This window comes from Cavia porcellus, unplaced genomic scaffold (assembly GCF_034190915.1).
Source record: "Cavia porcellus strain 051 isolate PalLab524CR breed Dunkin Hartley unplaced genomic scaffold, mCavPor4.1 scaffold_22, whole genome shotgun sequence".
NCBI lineage: Eukaryota > Metazoa > Chordata > Mammalia > Rodentia > Caviidae > Cavia > Cavia porcellus.
The window spans coordinates 48,267,638-48,287,052 of NW_026947505.1; the positions used below are offsets into that span (position 1 = coordinate 48,267,638).

The following is a 19,415-nucleotide window of genomic DNA, read 5'->3' on the forward strand; positions in this document are numbered from 1 at the left end:
ACTCAAGTATGACTGCATTTGAAAAATTAAAACAATCTTTTTAAGAAGTTTAATTCCATCACCATCAAATTAAAAAAAAAAAAAAAAAACTAAACCACAACACACTATTTGCCAATGTGACTTAAGAGTTATTTAAAGCCAGGCATGGTGCAGATGCCAGTAATCCCAGCGCTCTGGAATGCCATGGCAAGGACACAACAAGTTTGCGACAACTCAGGAGAGACCCTATCTTAGAAAAAAAGTGACATAACCAACTACAAAAATGACCTGGTTACTGCATTAAAATTATCCAGGACAGTAAAATTTATGCCTCCAATGAATTTATGCCTCCAATGTAATTTGTTATGATTAACTCTTCAATTCCAAAGTGTCAAATTTCAAAGTATTTCTTACAACCTCACAAAATTTTCTCATTTTGTTTTTATTTCTAAGCAAAAAACAGAAAGCTACTATGTTTTCTAGCCATAGACTACAATTTTTTCAATGTTAGTAATATATAGTATATATTAAGTATCCCTGAAAATTTAAAAATATACATACATTTGTATTCAAAAACTTAAATATATTTAAATATTTAATTTAAAACACATATACTTATCAACATCTTTTAAGTATATATTTCAATACATACTTTAACAATTTTATTAAAAGAAATACACTTACATATTTGCACAAGGAACTAAACGTAAAACTCTAAAAGAGGTACGATCCTTTATATACTAGTGATCTAGAAATACACCATCTTTCATATATATAAAGATGGATAGCATCTCTGTGTATATGTTAATAAGTATATTTGTGTAAAACAATCTAGGACAAAATTTCAAACTGCACACAATTTGTAATGTTGCCTGCTTACTGTTTATTAATTTAAGAGTAGTGACACCACGTATCTTTTATCTATGCAATTTGACATCACCAATACTCACTTCGTTCCAAAAATTTCAATTCATTTTCATTTTAAAAATTAAAAGGGAAATTTTTAGAATTATAGTTTAACACAGCAATAGTGTGTAACATAGATTAAGCACCACATTTTCTCTGAAATACTAATTAGTACTGGATGTCACTAATTAGTACTGGATGTCAAAACAGGGAAACAAAATCATTAGAAATTAAGACTAATGTGGCAACATGTTGCTTAAAGCTGTCAACTGAGAATACTACTATACTGTTACATAAAATATATATACATATATATATATATAATACCCTTCCAGCTCCATCCAGTGCAAGAATGCAAAGCTTTTGACCCCCATTTTCTTTCAAATGCTCAGGATCAACTTTGTATTCCATACGACCTCCAGACACAAGAACCTTTTTCAAATTCAGCTGTCTGAGTGGGGAAAAAAAAATTCTAAATTAAATTATATTCTCTTAGACATCCCAACTTAATTTTAAAGAAATGACTATTCAAACAATAACCAATAGGCAACTGTTATAAAAGATGAACTACAATGATTTGATCTCTGGTATCCCCAGCCTCCCCTTTCTATTTGCGAAGTAGCCATTTTTTTCTGTGGCAAATCCACCCCTCTCAAAACCTCTGCTAACACAGACACACACATTAAATACCTAAACCTCACTGGCTAATGCACAACACACTCACTTAGACCTAAATAACTGGTAACAATATAACTTTCTTATTTCTATTTTAACAGAAAAAAAAAATTTAAACTACAAAATCAAACAGAAATGCTTAATTTCAAATATGACCAATTCTAAATACATACACCAGTATGTGTCATTAATATTAGTATTAATAACTCATCCACTAGCCAAAGATTTCATTTTATTTGCATATCTGAGTGTCCTACTTTTCAGATGGCTTATATTAAAGAAAAAATTATTCTTAAAATTATATATTAACAATCTGTAGCAAAATACTTTTCACCATGCACACATGGAATAGTTTATACTCACATAAATGAATTATAAAGGAAAGGTTTTGATGGTTTTTTGTTTTGCTTTTTTGTAGTACCGGAGATTGAACCCAGACCCTTCACACTAAGCTACATCGTTGGCCCCTTAAATTTTTTGTTTTGAGACAGGAAACATGTTTACGTTTTCAAATTTCTGAAACCAAATCATGATCTACAATAATGTCAAAATCAACTTTCTGTTAGAGATGATAAACTGTAACAAACAAGTTTATTATTTTTCTGCTCATTAATTTCATGAGTGGTAATCTGTTTATGAAATTAACTCCTCTTTTACCTGTGCAAAAACCTATTTTGTGGCATTTAAATTTAAATCCCTAATTGTCTTAAAAGTTAGAGGGCTACTGTCACGAATTTTTTCCCACAATTGCTTCTATACTTTTCTAGAATCAGCTGTATTTCTGCAAAATTATCTCTGCATTTATACTTATTACTAAAATTATATAACATAATAAAATATTACCTAAACTCATAAAACAATCTGAAAAGAATACTTTTCTATAAAAGATGAAAATTTAGAATACAATGAATATGAGTAGTAAAACACTATTGTCAAACCACATACAAATAAATAAACTATAAAAGACTGAAATGTATACTTCATAATTCTTTTTAAGCATTTGTTCCTTACAGCATTCATAATGAAATCACAGGGATCATAATTAGTATAGTTTATAAACCAAAGACAGGGAAATCCAACTGGCAGTTTCATCTATGTTTAAAATTAACTTCATGATTCTTTGTTCTGACTTTGATTACTCAATTAACTGCTGGTTTTCTGCATATTCTAACATGCTTTCAGGTTAACTACAGCTTACACAAATTCAAAGATTAAAAAAAAAAAAAAAACACTAGTTAGACTTAAACACAGCCTGGATACAAGTTTGATGGTATACAATTATTTTTTAAAATATAATTATAATGCATAAAGGCTACAGATGAAGCAGTAATGACAATGTCACAAACCAATTATGATCATTCTATGTACCAGATACATTAAAACGGAAAAAAAATGGTCCTATTTAAACAGAATTCAAAAGTACTATTTTACAATGTATGAGAAAATTTTACATGTATTCACTAGATGCTGACAAAAGACAAAAATAATCAAAGGCAAAAATTCCTAAATTCCAACCCCTATTCAATTTTTTCATTTAACATTCACAGAGCACAGCATAAACCTGCTAATCATATATTTGCTGGAGAAACTGTGCTACTAAAATGATGTTTATTTTTACAGAAATACACATACTTAGATGCCATCTTCTTGCACTGATAGTCTGCAAGTAAGTAAATATCTCCTCTTGTGGTAACACAGACTGTTGCCCCATCACTTGCAGCAACCAATGACAGAGTAATGTCCTTATGATGAAGAGCAGAGACTTGACGAGGAGCAGTTACATACTTTTCTCCATTGGGATCTAGTAAATAACCTAAAAAATTATACAAACAAATCATAAAATGCTTTAAAAACTCAATTTAGATATTAGATACTGTCATGAAAAATGTCTTACCCAGCTGTCCACCATTCAGTCCCATTGTGTAAACAGACTCTCTAGTCCAAAGCACTGTATGAAACCTGCCTGCTGCTACTCCAATAATTGTCCTTCCTTTCAGATATTTGGCCTGCATCTATTCGAAAAGACAACAAAAATGTTCAATTTCTCTTTTAAAATATATGCCATGGAAAATGAGGTTAAGTAAGTGAAAAAAAAGGTTGTTCTGTTAATATGACATTTTGCCTACATAGGTTTTATTGCAAATACTCTGCTTGTTGTTTAAAATAAAAAAAAGAGAGAGGTTTACCTGTCTGGGCACATTACAACTGGAAGGTGGAGGAGTAATTCCTAACTGATGAAACATATTTAGACCAAATGTATAAACACATCCATCTTCAGTTAACACAACAGTGTGATCCTTAGCAGCTGCCACTTGGGAACAATTATGACCACTCAGTCCTTCCACAAGTCTGGGAACCTATAATATAATATTAACATTATTTTATGAATTATTTATATTAAAATGCAAGTAGAATCTGATGATGCTACATCCAAATGATGTAAGTGACATATGGCTGCATCTATCAGTGGTAAATCTTGTATTTCAGCAAAGGGCAGAGAAGTGTAAAATTATACGGTCAATGGTTTATGAGCAAAACAGATAAACCCACTAAATACCAATAAAATCATCAATAAATGACTTTAAGTCCTTACCATATACCAAGTGGAAATTTATAAAGTAAAAGATAGACCTCTTCAAAGTAAGCAGTAGCATGTTTAAAAAAAAAAAAAGGAATCCACGCTTTCTTTCAATAACACAACAAACAACTGAATATTTCTTTTAGAATCCTCTGCCCTGAGTTCAAATTTTCAGCAACTGACTATTTGACCCTAAAGAGATTTATAACTTTTTTCTACCTCATTTTCCTCTTCTGAAAATTAGGCAACCAAGAAATGATGCTTTATTAACATTGGTAACACACATAAAATAAAGATCACAAAGCCTATGCCTCATGGGGCTGTTGTGATACTTCAGATAATAATGCAAGAAAAGCATAAACAATGCCTGGAATCAATAAATTTTCAAAAAACTGGAAGGCAATATACCTCTAACTCCTTTTTAAAGCAGGCTTTAATAGACTGTAAATGTACTAGCAGACTTCTAAAAAAAATTCTAAAAATAACCTTGTGAGTCAATTTTCTGATGTGTAGTAAACGAGGCTTCCTCCAACTACTACTAAATTTAGGAGGCATAAAAACAATTTTGTGATTACACAGTGAAAATATTGGTTCAACTTTTAGACCACAGACATTTAATGAGAAATTAAAATAAAAACCTAGATAACTTCAAGAAAAGTATTTTACAATTAGTTTTCCCTTTTTAAATCTTAATTCTGGAAATAATTGTAATGATTATTTATATATTCTCCTGACTCAATATTTGTTATAAGTAAAATATTTTCCTTTGCTACTCTTACTTTGTAACTAAACTCCTTAATTTGAATATTACACACCAGGAAATAGACATCTTTTTTACTCTATTTTCAATTGGATACTCTTTTACCCAGAGTTGGGAGACAAAAATCAATTATTTGAAATTTCCAATTTATTAAAGTTTTAGTGAAGTTAACTAAACTGTGTAAAAACATTTAAATTACCAAGCATGTTTGTTCATCTCCATGGCCTAAACGTCCTCCAGGACCATGACCACAGGTATAAACCTGCCCTTTCTGAGACAGAAACACTGAATGAAATTTACAAAGCACCACCTAAGGAAAAAGAAGAGAATATTATCAAACTTGTCTGAATAAAATATTCTTTGTTTTATAAAGAAAGAAATAGAATATTGCTAACTATTTCAAAAGGATGATGGGTAAAAGGAATTCATTATATTTCCTGCAAAAAAATAAAAAAATATATAATTTTGTATTTAAAACTGTCCAAAGCCAAGTGTGGTAGTGCACTCCTGTAATCCCAGAACTAGGAAGACTAAGGCAGAATTGCCAAAAACTGAAGGCCAACCTGGGTTATGCAGTGAGTTCATGGCCAGCCTGGACTACAGAGCCAGACCCTGTTTCAAAAAGACAAAAAAATATATAAATAAAATAACATTGTCTAAAATCACTGACAAGGAAAAGGGACAAAGAAGGCAATTATGTGTTAAACGAACAAAGAAGGCAATTATGCGTTAAATGAAGAAAAATGTAAGCTTTGAGTCTCCAATTACAAAGCTCCTATTTTCCAATTTTATGAAACACCAAACAGCAAGAACTGAGCAGAATGAAGAATGAAGCATGATTGCCGGATTGTGGCATGAATTATTAATAAAAATAGCAGAAACATTTCAATAGTATTTTTTGGAAGTAATAAGGTCATTTATACATAAGTGGAAGCAGTATATCCTTTTTATACCTCTGATTTTTATCTGTATTTTTACATGATTTTAAGTAACTTCGTATTTATTTTTCAATTTTTCTCTTTCTCATTTCTTTCTCCTTATCTGTTTCGTTTCAAATAGCCTTCCTGCCCCAGACTTACATATGCCTAAACTGGAAGACAAGGATGAACACTGAAATAGTTGAATTGTATCATCAGAAGACCACAGCAGGAGACCAACAGCAGTTTTAAACAGGCACATATTATACTCACATGCCTAAATACGAGATCATAGTTTGCATTTTTCAATGCATCTAATATTCACTACACTTATTCTATTTAATACTTTTTTAAAAACATTCGCATTTCTACTTCTTAGGATATAAAACAATGAATAACAAATAGAAAAATCCTGGAATCATTTCCAGAAAGTTAAGGCCTTTTGTAAAACAAGAAAATTATTAACTGAACTATAAGCTTCAAATATTTCCTTAGACTATTGTAGAGTTCTGTAAATACAACCTGCCTATTTAAAACAGAAAAGGTAACACAAAGGTCACTCTCATTTAGCTGCACGACAAAAATCTTTTTAAAAAGTTTAAAGTAAAACTCCAATTTGTGTAAGTTTGAACTGTTTTGTTTTTTGGTACCGGGAACCGAACAGGCAGGACTTGTGCTGCTAAACTATATCCTGGCCCCTTTCTGAGTCGACGTATCTATAATCTAATGTTAATACTCAGCATCTGCTGATAGTTAATTCTTTTGCCGTTATCCTACCAGAATCAGCCTCCGCAGGGCTCCTCACTGGTGCTCAGTGAGCATTCCCACTTGCTTCCCCGGCCCCGACTAAATCACTGCTTTCCTTACCTCAAATCTGTTCTCACACTACCTGCCTTCCCCTCCTTATGTGGTAAATAAAAACTCCCTAACCCTGAGTTACTTCAGAAAATAAGTCTCTTACTTACATTAACTGAAATGTGGTTTTCTTTTACAGTATACTGATTCACACATAACCCTCTCAACACATACGCTCAATTCTTTTATATTACATATCTTAGGATCAGAAGGTCCGCTCAGTCCCTGGCTTCTCAAGAGCGCCATTACTCCTGCACTCTTGTGTAAAACTCCCTGCTCCGTAACACTTCGCGAAACCTAGCTGTATCATCTACCACGTCAGGAACAAAGTATTCTTTCTCAGGTGCCAATTCTGATCAATTATTAATGACTACTAAAGAACCACCATTTTAAGGATTTTTCTGCCTGCTCATTGCCTATCCTAAATTCTTTCCAGGTCTATCCATGGTGGGGACCAGGGCTGTATAAGGATTAGCAGTAGGATACTGATCACAGTGCTCCCAGTGCAAGACAACTTCTGCTGAGAAAAAAATGTAGGTTCCCTTTTAACTTGTGCAGGCATCTGGGTGCAATGAAAAAATGTTCCCCTTGTCACTTTCACCTCTTAAGAAGTATATCTGTTTTTCTTTCTTTCTTTCTTTTTCGTATTTGTATTTTTACTGGTACCAGGGATCAAACTCATGACTGCCTGCTTGCAAGGCAGGCGCTCATGCTGCTGAGCTAAATCCCCAGCCCCAGAGGTATACCTGTTTTTCAAAACTGTCACAAATGATGCATGGCCCCATCCTCTTGTGCTGGCTGACATTAAATGAGCTGACCACATAGGTTGGTGAGCTTATTTGCTAGAAGCAAGTCTCCTCTTGGTCCCCTGTGAATTTTAAAACTGTCTCTGTCTTTGTTTCAACCTTGCTGACTCCCTAACAGGTATCTGAGGGTCTGATCTGCCCCCAACAACTCCAGTCACTTTTCATTCACATACTGGCACCTCTTTCTAGCTTCTCAAATGATGCATTCTCTAGAATTTAACTCTTCTATTTTATTTCTTTAAAATTGCTGGTTATGAGACTTTGGAAGGCTGATGTAGGAGGATCACAAATTTCAGCCCAGCCTGGACAATGAGACAGGGAGTCAGAGACCCTGTCTCAAAATAAAAAGGAGTTTTGGATGGACCTCAGTCCAAAGGTCTTGAGTTTAATACCCAGTACTGCAGGGGAAAAGTAATTGTTGGTTATGATCCATTAGATCATCACTTTCAGTTTAAAAAAAACAAAAAAACACAACTCTAAGCTTTATATGCTATACAGAGCCCTAAATATGGTGGCCATATAATTTTATATCCAAACATTTTTTGAGAAAGGGAGTAACATTAATAATTGCTGCAGACCAGAACTACTCTATGCAAACCAGGTATGTATGGTCAAAGTAGTTCTAAAAAGTAAAGTTCAATTTCAAAAAATGAGCTAAGTATTTGTACATGATATTTGCACATCAGATGAAAGCTGAGTAGTGCCAGTTTTGGGAGAAGTCAAAAGTTGCTTTATGAATTTCAAAATGCATATAAAACCAGTAAGCAGAGGGAAACATGAGTTCACATGTCAGTTTAGCAATAATGAAAAAAGCCACAGAGTTTCAATTTTATGCAAAGATGAATTAGCAAAAAATTTTAAGAAGGCAATTAGCTTTGTTTTTTAAGGAAATGAATGTAGACTCTTGACTCTTACTATAGGGTCAAATTAAGATTCTGTCATTTGAGAAAGAACTGGAAAAAGGCTTAGCAACTACATTCATACTATCGTTCAAATTAGAATTCTCCCACAGGCTTGGTTCTCAGTCTAGTGTTACTGGAAGATGGTAGAAAACCTTAAGGGGTAAAGCCTCGTGGTAGATTTTAGGTCTGTAGGAGTACTTCCTTGAAGGGGACTGTAAAACACCAATCTCTTACACTCTTTTGTTTCCTCATCACTATGAAGAAAAACATTTCACTGACTACACAGTCCCTATCTTGCTGTAGTCATTCACCACAGACACAAAAGCAACCAAAAGATCATGAACTGGATTCTTGAAAACTGTGAGTCAAGGCCATGCGTAGTGGCTCACACACATAATCCCAGCTATTGGGGAGGCTAAAGCATGAAAATCACAAGTTCAAGCCCTGCCTGCACAACTTAGGAAAATCTTGTTTCAAGATAAACATAAAAACAGCTAAAAGTATATAGATCAACTTCTCCAGGTTCAATCCATAGAATCACACAGAGAAAGAGAAAGAAAGAAAGAGACAGTACAAGCAAGATAGCTTTCTTCTCTCTTAAGTAAATCTTTCCTCTTTCTCACTGTCTTAGGCAATTTTATAGTAACACAAAGCTATCTGTTCTTGAGACAGAAGTGAGCTTACCAGACATGTGGTAAAATATTTAGGAATTAGAAGATGAAATTTAAAGCATTAAAAATTAAGTACAAAACTTTAGAAGTAGCAAAATTAACATTTCAGACTTTTTAAGTTTAAATACCTTAAAAGATTATCCAGAATACAATTTAAATGAAGTTTAAGAGAAAGGATGAAGAGAAAAACATAGACTGTATATGCATACACACAAACAAAATATTATACAAAGTACATGGAAAGAGGCCAATTCAGTAGAATATATAATCCAACAAAAAAATTTAAGAGCAAACAAGGACCAAACCTTTAAAATTTTATCAATTAAAGTTGTACTATTACTTACACGTATGAACTCAGATTCGTTTACCAAAAGTGACACTGAACTTTAACAAATTCACCAAAGAAAAACTGAGGAATTCTAATTCTCAAGTAAAAACATAAACCACAAAATTAACAGAAGCTTTTCCTTCTTTAAATTAGTGTCTTGTAGTGTCTTCCAATTTCTAATACTGCTTGCACAAAGATAATTGAGTATTATAAATAGTCTAATATGATTAAGGCTAATAATACCAATTCAATACATTCAACAAAATTAACACAATCCAAGTAAAAAGCTGAACCATCAAACACAACATATTTCAATGTCTAACATATATAGATTGCATTTCAAAATACCTGCTTGATATAGATACCACTCCTGGAAAACAGATCCACCAATTCTGGATGATGCTTGCTATTCTGGCTTCCATGACCCAGAGTAAAATTTGTATTATCACCCCAGGTATACACATCTGTAGGATCTGAAATGAAAAGTGTTTTTCAACTTTTTATAGTATTTATAGTATTTTATAGTGTTTTTCAACTTTTTATAGTTTTACAACTTTATATATTCTAAAACAAGTATCAGCTTGAGTACAAGTGCACACACACTATTAATTACTTCACCTAAAACATGATTCTTGACAAGAATTAATTTACCATATTTAGAAAAATGGCAATAATTTTTAAAATTCTAAGTCTATTAATATGTTGTATAATTCTACAAAATTCTAGACATAGAACATTCAAACCACAGGACAAGGGGAATTGGAAAGAAATACAGGAAAGTTACAAGCTTAAAACAGATTGCAACACAGAGAAAAGAAAGGGTCTTGGAGCTCACCCGGGCTCCTGGGAGGGAGAAGCTGCCAGATACAAGGAAAGCACCCAGTGCCAGCAGCTCCAGGCAGAAACACTGAACTGAGCAGGCAGTGCAAGCCACAGGATGAGACAATGCTGATGAAAACTGTAAACATGGTGGGGGTTTCATTCTGAGGTGGCTCCTTCCACACAGTGGGCAACAGCCGGAGAGGGAATCCAGCGCAGTACCCACCAATGGCACTGGCAATCCAGCACCATTTCAGAGAGGGGCTGATGATTTAAATATGGGACTCAGTTCAACTAAAAAAAATCAACCTTATTTCAGGGTTCCCAATGTAACATTCCCAGAGTGATGGCCTAGAGTTGTTCGCAGGAGACAGCAGGGACAGGAGCACCCTAGTGACAGAAGCCACTGAGAAACTTACTTAAGCCCAGGCAGTGAAGGACATAGGCCCCACCCTCCATGCTAAGCCAGGCCAGGCTTGTGTCATGTCCAGAAATTGCTAGATCGGAGAGTGCCATAACTGGTTCTATAAAGCCCTGCCCTGCTGCCTACATCCAGCACAGATCTGAGGTCTCATTGTTTTCCCATCTAGCAAAGTGAGTGTGGACAGACCTTAATCTGGACAGTTTGCCCCAGCCTGGAATAAACAGAGAGGCCTCTGGAACACAGGGCATATCACAAACCCACAAGCCATAAAACTACATGGAAAAAAGTCATGACTTGCTAGTTATAAAACTCTGGAAAGAAACTATTCATTCAAATACACAGAGAAAAAATACTCCTTCGGGTTAGACTCATTGGTTCTTACTTTTCTTTCTTCTTCACTGTTCTACTGCAGATTTGGGGAACATTCCTTTCTCTTTTTTAACCATTGAAAAATGACTTTTTATTCTCCATATTTATTCTTTTTTTGCCTTCGTTTTCAAGTTTTTTTCTGTTACCTGTATCTAATTCTATAAACACCTTTCTACTCCTTAATAAGATCTTTTATATCATTTTCTCTCCTCATTTTCAATTTTCATTGCTTAATTTTTCAAATTTTTCTTTTTTCATTCTCGCATTCTCAATCCCAAGTAACCTTACTAGTATAATCATTGAGTTTTATTAATCATTAATTAACTCTGTTACTACTGCAGAGTTCTTTTCTATTGCCAGTAGAGGTATATTTGTCACATTTAGTAGATATTTACAGGATGTCAATATTTAGTCTGTGTTACTGTTTGTACTGTAACTATAGATACCTTTTCTATAGTTCAGGTTGGCACATTATAGGTTGATGATAGCAAACCTTTTAGATCTTTTCACGATAAGAGCCCACTGCAGCAGGCAGTGGGGTTTGCTACTGCTGTTACAGGAGCTTATGATATATCATTATCCATTTTGGCTTAGACCACATTATTGTTATTGTTGCTGATTAACTTGCTACTGCCAGAGTCCCATAGTTGTTGCTATTTAACAGGTTTTACAGGTTTTGTCCATATACCAACATTTGGATTATCTTTCTGTCACTAACAATGATCCACTACTGGAGAGTTGGGCACTGGGCCAATTACACTACATCCTCCCCTACCAAACTGACCGGCAGTCAGATCACAGGACACAAGCAAAAGACTGTATTTGGCCACGACCAGAGCGCATCACTAAAAAGCAGACCAAAGAGTTCTCCATATTAGCAAGAGTATCAGAGTTTAAAGACAGAGTTCCTGTAAAACACCAACAATTGAGAGGTACAGTGGTACCTTGGTTAATAAACTTAATTTGTTGTACAATTTTGGAAAACATGGCCACATTGTGTTGCGTGGGAAAGATGGCCATGATTGTGTTTGTTAACCAACATAAAGTTTGCAAACAAAATCGAACTTTTGCCCAATGCTTCTGTTTGCAAACCAAACTGTTGGCAAACAAAAGCATTTGTGAATTGAGAATCACTGTATCTTAAAAACAAGAGAGCAAGGCCGGGGATATAGCTTAGTGGCATAAGCGCCTGCCTGGCAAGTACAAGGTCCTGAGTTCAATTCCTGACACCAAAAGGAAAAAAAAAAGAACAAGAGAATATGGAAAAATAGTTCCAACAGCTGCCAGATGAAGCAGAGACTAATGTAACATTAAACAGAAAAAATAAAAAGTCAGAAATACATTTTTAAAAGTTTACAGAAAGAATGGCAGAAAACTTTCCAAATATAAGGGGAAAATTAAACACACAGTTGCGGCACAGAATTTCAAACAACTTGTCCACAACACATTATAATCAAAATCCTACAAGTTCAACACAGGGACAGAATCTTAAAAGATGTCAGAAAAGCTACAGAATACTCAGAAAGGTAAACCCACTAGAATTATAGTGGACGTTTCAACACAAACATTCAAAGCCAGGGAGCTTGGGGTGAGGTGCTTCAAATGCTAAAAGAAACCAGCTATCAACCCTGATTTACAGAGCCTACCAACCGCTTACAAAATTGATGGAGAAATATGGTGTTTTCATTACAAACAGCACCTCAAAAATTTCCAAACCACTCAACTAGTATTACAAAAGATTCTCCAGGATGACTCAGAAAGAGAAAATGAAGCCAACAATATCAAAAAGTAAAATGACCACACCAGAGTAAGCAGTTAAGCAGAAAAGAGAGGAGGAGAGAAAACTATGCAGTGGCAAGAAAAATGCAGTATCGTTCAGTAATAACATTCTTTATAAATGGTATAAGTGATCTCGATTTCCCAATCAAAAGACAAAGATTGGCAGAAACCAAACCCAACCATAAGCTATATACACATTTACTCCTAAAGGAAATTGACAAATCAAAAATCAAAGGATATAAAACAATATTCAACACAACAGGTACTTGGAAAAAAATCAGGAATAACTATCCTAACTTCAGATGAGTGGACTTCAAGCCAAAACTGATCAGAAGAAGCAAAGTAAGTCAACACATATTCAAAACAATTCAACAGGAAGAATAACAATTATAAACATTCATGTACCAAATGTGCATGTGCCCAACTTCACAAAACAAACACCACTTGACATAAAAATTAAGAAAAAACACCAACACAATTATAATGGGGAACATCAATAACTCACCGTCACAAATAGAGAAATCAACGAGGCAAAAAAATCAACAAGAAATACCAAAGTTTAAACAAAGGATGTCTGCTAACACCACTCCTGCTCAATAGTTCTTAAAACATCTGCCTGAGCAATCAGGCAAGGAAAGAAACAAAAGGGATATGTATAGGAAACAAGTCACTTATTATTATTTGCAGAAGACATGATCTTCTATATAGAAGACCCCAAAAATTAAAACCAAATACTCCAGAATTAATAACCTCATCAGATAGCATAGCAGGATACAAATTCAACACACAAAAATCTAGCATTCCTGTATGATTTTCGCTCATGGAGCGAGAAATTAGGGAACAATACCATTCATAGAAAAACTGCAGTACTATGGAAAAGGAGATCAAAGAGGACATTAGAAAATGGAAAGCTATCTTCTCCTCCTAGATAGGCAGCATTATTGTCAATATGGCCACATTTCCAAACTCCATACATAGATTTAATGTAATCTCAAACAAAATACCAACACTATTCCTCATAGAGAAAACAATCTTACAATTCTTTTGGAACCCGAAGAAATGGGAGTATCAAAAGCAATCCTGGAAAACAAGAGCAAGGCAAGAAGCATCACAATCACAAAATTCAACTTATGACTACAAAGCTACAGTGATAAAAATAGCATGGTATTGGCAAAAAGCAAAAAGACATGTAGCTCAATGAAACAGAACAGAGGATGCAAAAAAACTCCAGACACATTCAGCTATCTGATCTCTGACAAAAGCGCCAAAACAGTGTGCTGGAGTACAGACGATCTCTTTGACAAATGATGCTGGAAAACTGGCTACGGGCACACTAAAGATTGCATATGGTTACATGTTTCTCAATCTGCTAAATTAACATCAAAATGGATCAAAGATCTAAATGTTAAAACAAAAACTCTGCTTGAAGATAAAATAGTTAACACTCTTGAAGACATAGGTATAGGCAAGGATTTTCATTTAGAATCCTAGCAGCACAATAATATCAAGAACAAACAAATAGGATCGTATCAAGTTAAAAACCTTCCACATGGCAAAAGAATTAACGGAGTGAAGAAATAAGCCATAGAATGGGAGCGGGGTTCTATGTATTTCCTTGGATAAAGGACTAATATCTAGAATATATAAAGAACTCAAAATAATGGTCCCTGAAATAAAAGACTCAGTCAAAATATAGACAACAGAAATGAATAGAGGATGTCTTTCAAAATACACATAGTCAATCAACCCATGAAAAAAAAGTTCAGTATCTTCAGCCATTAGAGAAATGTAACTTTAAATTGCACCAAGATTTCATTTTACTCCAGGAAGAATGGCCATCATCAAGAAATCAAAGAATAAAAAATGCTGGTGAGAGTTAGAAACTAAAGAAACCTTTATAAATTACTGAATGGAATGTAAACTAGTATAAGCATTATGGAAATTAGTATGGAAATTCCATTCGACCCAGACATTCCCCTTCTAACTTCTCCAAAAGTTAAAGACTAACATTATATTGATATATGCATATTCATGTTTATAGCACCACAATTCACTGTAACTGTATTTTGGAAGTGGTCTCTATGTCCGTCAGTAAATGAATGAAGAAAATGCAGTATTTATGCACAATGGAGTACTATTCTGCTATAAGGAAGGATAAACTTGAGGCACTTGTAGGTAAATAGATGGACCATATATTACATGAAATAAATAAGATGTACAAGCTTAAATATTGTATGGTTTCTCTTATATGAGAAACTCAAAATATCAATAAAGAACAAAATTTAAAAATGCATATTAGGAAACAGGGAAATAGATCCTTTGCAAATAGGAATGTGACCAAGAGATAGAAGGAGAAAAGGACAGAGGAAGAAAGTTAAACACAAAGAATTGAGTATTTTAGATATATGTACCAACTCCCCACAATAAATGTAACCATCATGTACTAACCACAGTAAACACCAGAAATTAAAAAAAAAAAAAGGTATAATGAAGAATCTTTAAATTAAAAAAAAAAAAGAAAAGAAAAGAAAATCACAGGGCAAATTTGTCTCCAATGTAAATGACTAGTCATTCATTCCTGGTTTTTTTTAGCAGTTAAAGTTTAACTACCAAATAAGTCAATCATCATCTGTTATATCTACTCAGTTTCCATGAAAATAATACATATAGTTAAATGTATTATTAATTCACACACATAAATGCTCTACATGAAACTAAGGGTATTTTTACTTTTATACAGAAACACTAACTTTCAAATGTTTGCTCTTGATAGATACAAATCACAATACTGTTTAGGTTAAAAGTCTATTAAGCTGGGATAGAAATCATAGCTAAGTTTGTAACACAAATCATTTTTATTCTGGAAAGCTCACAGAGTCCTAGAATGTACTTGCAACTGTTACCTGCAAATATATTATCCAAAGTAAAAATTAAGAGTAGATTCTCATTTATCTTAGATACCAGCTACACAATACTCCATTTAAATCTTTTTTGCCACTTTCCATTTTCAAAGCCCAACATCCAAAAAGCAAACAAATTATAGAGGCTTAAAGTGAAATTATAACGTATAGATAGAATAATAATTTCTATCCTTTTACACTGTAACTCAAAAGGTGATATTATTTTGATTTACATTAATCATCTTAGCTACAATTCTGTCTTCTCAGTTTTTATTTTTATAGACATATGAATGAAAATTGAAAAATGCAAAACAAAATGTTAATATAAAACCAACACTGTCAAAATATACCAAAATAAAGGTACTTTGCAGATACCCAAACACAAATCTTCCCCATTATTTTAATACGAATAAAATTTCATTAAAATTTTTCTAAGCTGAAAATGGACTATTTCTTTGTTTTCTGTTTTGTTTTGTTTTTGTTTCTTGGTACCAGGGATCAAACTCATGACCTTGCACTTGCCAAGCAGGTATTTACGACATTGAGCTAAATCCCTAGCACCCTCAATGGAACATTTCCGTGGAATTTTCTTACCAGTATTTTTGAATACTACATGAGTTGGTCTGTCCTTCATTAGAAGATCCAGAGCTGACAAGCCTTCTTTATCTTGTATATACAGACTAACACCATGCTAGAAAAAGAAAATAGACATGAGTACATATTGTATCAATTTACCTGTAATTTCTTATTCTTAAATGTCAAAGTTAAATCAAGCCCACAAATACACTGTGAAAAAAAGTTTAATAATAATGATCTCTCATGGTCATACGTATTTTTCTCTCACATTTAGAAGAAAACTAAGAAAAATCAAATACCTAATTTTTGGTGGGAAGAAAAAGACCAGAAAACTGCTTCAAAATTGGGAGCAAAAATTTAAAAATTTTTTTCTTTGAGTTATCTTAGTATTTTGTTACAGTAGTACAAAACTAATACAGTAAGAGAAGTCTGTTTTCCTACAGGCTGTATTTCTGCTGCAACAGCATGCTTGAGAAAATTACCCACAGGAAACCAAGATTCAAGAAACCAGTCAGACTTCAAAAGCTGGAGTTGTCAGCTCAGGCCACTGGAGCTGCCAGCCGGACCCAATTCCCTTATTTTCTTTCTTTATTCACAAGTTCATGGGGGTAACCATGGATGCCACCTGTGTGTGGCACTCTCAGTGCTTCGGAATGTTTCGAGACCTAGAGACCTACATATCCGATTGATACAAGAATGTGGGCACGGGGTAGTATGGTCGCCTTGAGATAAACCTATTGCTCCCCTTTTCATAGTTTTTATGACCAATTAAGGGAGAGGAGGTAGCCTTTTGGGGATTTGAAGAAAGTTCGCTCATTGTTTAAAGTCTAACTACTAGCCAAGCATCTAAGCTATAATCTGTAGGCCATAAAATAAGTAACATTTTCAAGATTGGATTTCAAAGAGAAAAGAGCAAAGAAAAGAAAGCAAATAGTGGGATTACTGTGACGGTATCTGTGTACATACATTTATATAAATATCCACTTTTTGTAGCTAAAGAGCCATATTCCATGTCTTTACAAGTAAGGGTTACAAAGAGTCACAGGCAATGGCAGCCCAGTATTTAAGTTGGCATAAACTCTTTATAGTGCAATCATCTATGTCCCATCTCTTTTTGCCTAGAAGTCTATTATATCTATTAATGATATAAAGACACTATTTTATTTTATTTCTATTTGTGATAAGAATTTTCTTATCTTTCCACTTACTTTACTCATAGTCTACAAACTACATAGTTAGACTGTTAAAGTATATCTACATGTGTCATAAGGAAAAATTTAAAGTATAATTTCATCTTTTCAATTTAAATATGAAATTGAATATCTTCTGTCTTGTTTTTAAATTAGTTATTATACTATCAGCATACTTTCCTACCTTTTTAAACAAGATGAAAAAAGCAGTATTAAATTCAGATTATTTCAGTTTAGTTCATGGCAGTTATTCGTATAAAATATTTCCCTTTTCCAAGAATAACTTCGTATTTCCTGACAGTTTAATAAAGCTTTCAACGATTATGTAGGTTTATTTAAGTACTGGTGGTCAACGGCCTGTCACATACAGTTTACCTGACAGTTATAAACTGAAGTGAACCATGCAGATCTTTAGAACTACAAGGGCGATAATGGTAGGATACTTTGTTTGGGTTACTTGGGTCCCTTACGTCATTAACAATGCATTTTATAACACCAGTTTAGTTTCCTTATATTCCACATGGTTGTAATACCTGATTCCACAAGGTCTCCCAATTAAAAAAGATATTCTAGTTCACTAGTAAGTAAAACAAAAGTCAGAAGTGATTGTCAGAAGTTCTTAGTAAATTTAAAATTGTGTATTTCAAAAACACATAACAAATCCTTCCAGGGAGGATCTGAACGTGGCCTTTATGAGCATAAAAAGGGTAGATTCTAGGGCTGAGAGTTCCAAACCATACTCATCTGCATCATCCTAACTAGAATCAAATGCACAAACGACCACTGACAACATTTTGCCTTTAGAACTTGCTAGTGCACGCTGACACTTTCTAATGTTTATATTAAATTCTAAAGGTTAGGACCAGCATGTAGTCTATCCTACTTAATTACAGATCAGCTCTTTATACTCTTAATCAAAATGGCAGATGAATTCATTAACTTTTTAAACAGCATGTAAGTATATGCTAGGCTGTAGACACTGCCTAAAGAACACAAAATTTCAAAATTATTTAAAACTGAAGTCTCAAATTTTGAAAAATGAATGACAACCCACCTTTCATAGATAGCAGAAAACTCAAATACCTTTTCAAGCTCAGCCAAATTGTCAATGATCCAAAATTCCAGCAAAAATTACAAAAATGCCACTGTTTCATAGGTAGGAAATGGAAGAGCAAAGCCAACTGATATTTTCACTCTTACTAACTACCTTTTTTATAAAAGAGATTACTTAAGGAGTTAAGAAAGATTATAAAAAGGTAATTAAGAACACTATATTTGGGATATGAATTTACTATACCATTAAAAAACTTAAAATCTTTTCTTTACTGATGTTCATTAAGGGAAAAAAGTTATAGATAAAACTGAAATTTGAAGAACTTATTTAAGATGACTAAGAAGTAAACCTAAACCATATAGCTGAAATAACCTGATATTTTACTAATATACATTAAAAATCATTTTGATCAGTAAATACTATCACATAAAAGCTACTATATAAATCTTTTTTAAAGTCAAAACATAAGATGTCTAACGATAAGCTTCCCAAGTTGACTGCAAGTTCCTTAAGGACAAGTCCTATTTTGTGCATGATAAAATGTCTACACATTTTAACAGAGTTGTTAAATTTAAAATTCAGGACTTCTGATGGTCTTTAATTTGCATTCATTACTTAAATGACATTGGGATATATCTCAAAACATTTCATTAAAACAGGCTTAATCTACTGAATGAAAAATTTCTTAAAAATTAAGCTAAATTTATCAATTTTTTACAACTATAAACATTTTATCCTAAAAAGAAATGAACTTATTACTCAATTACATGTACATAAGTGATGTTCAGCTAGTACCCTTTTAAAGTGATTAATAATACAGTAAATCCTCAACTTAAGAACAATCAAGTTGCAAACTTTCAGACAGAACTCACATTAAACACTTATAGATATGAACAAATTGCAGAAGTAGCTGACATATTTACCTTA

The 19,415-nt window shown here is 33.4% G+C and overlaps 1 protein-coding gene across 3 annotated transcripts in view; it reads right to left on the reverse strand.

The window, feature by feature from the left end:
* Positions 1–19,415, reverse strand: part of Ibtk (inhibitor of Bruton tyrosine kinase) — a 78,267-nt gene that overhangs the window by 52,021 nt on the left and 6,831 nt on the right. For 2 of the 3 annotated variants that reach the window (XM_063233129.1, XM_063233127.1), the window contains exons 3-9: positions 16,263–16,359; positions 9,726–9,850; positions 5,098–5,208; positions 3,747–3,917; positions 3,455–3,572; positions 3,193–3,373; positions 1,213–1,336 (exon numbers count right to left, since the gene is read on the reverse strand). In XM_063233129.1, coding sequence (XP_063089199.1) covers positions 1,213–1,336; positions 3,193–3,373; positions 3,455–3,572; positions 3,747–3,917; positions 5,098–5,208; positions 9,726–9,850; positions 16,263–16,359 — 927 coding nt within the window. The remainder of the gene's footprint in view (positions 1–1,212; positions 1,337–3,192; positions 3,374–3,454; positions 3,573–3,746; positions 3,918–5,097; positions 5,209–9,725; positions 9,851–16,262; positions 16,360–19,415) is intronic. The other variant, XM_063233128.1, reaches the window with a different exon arrangement.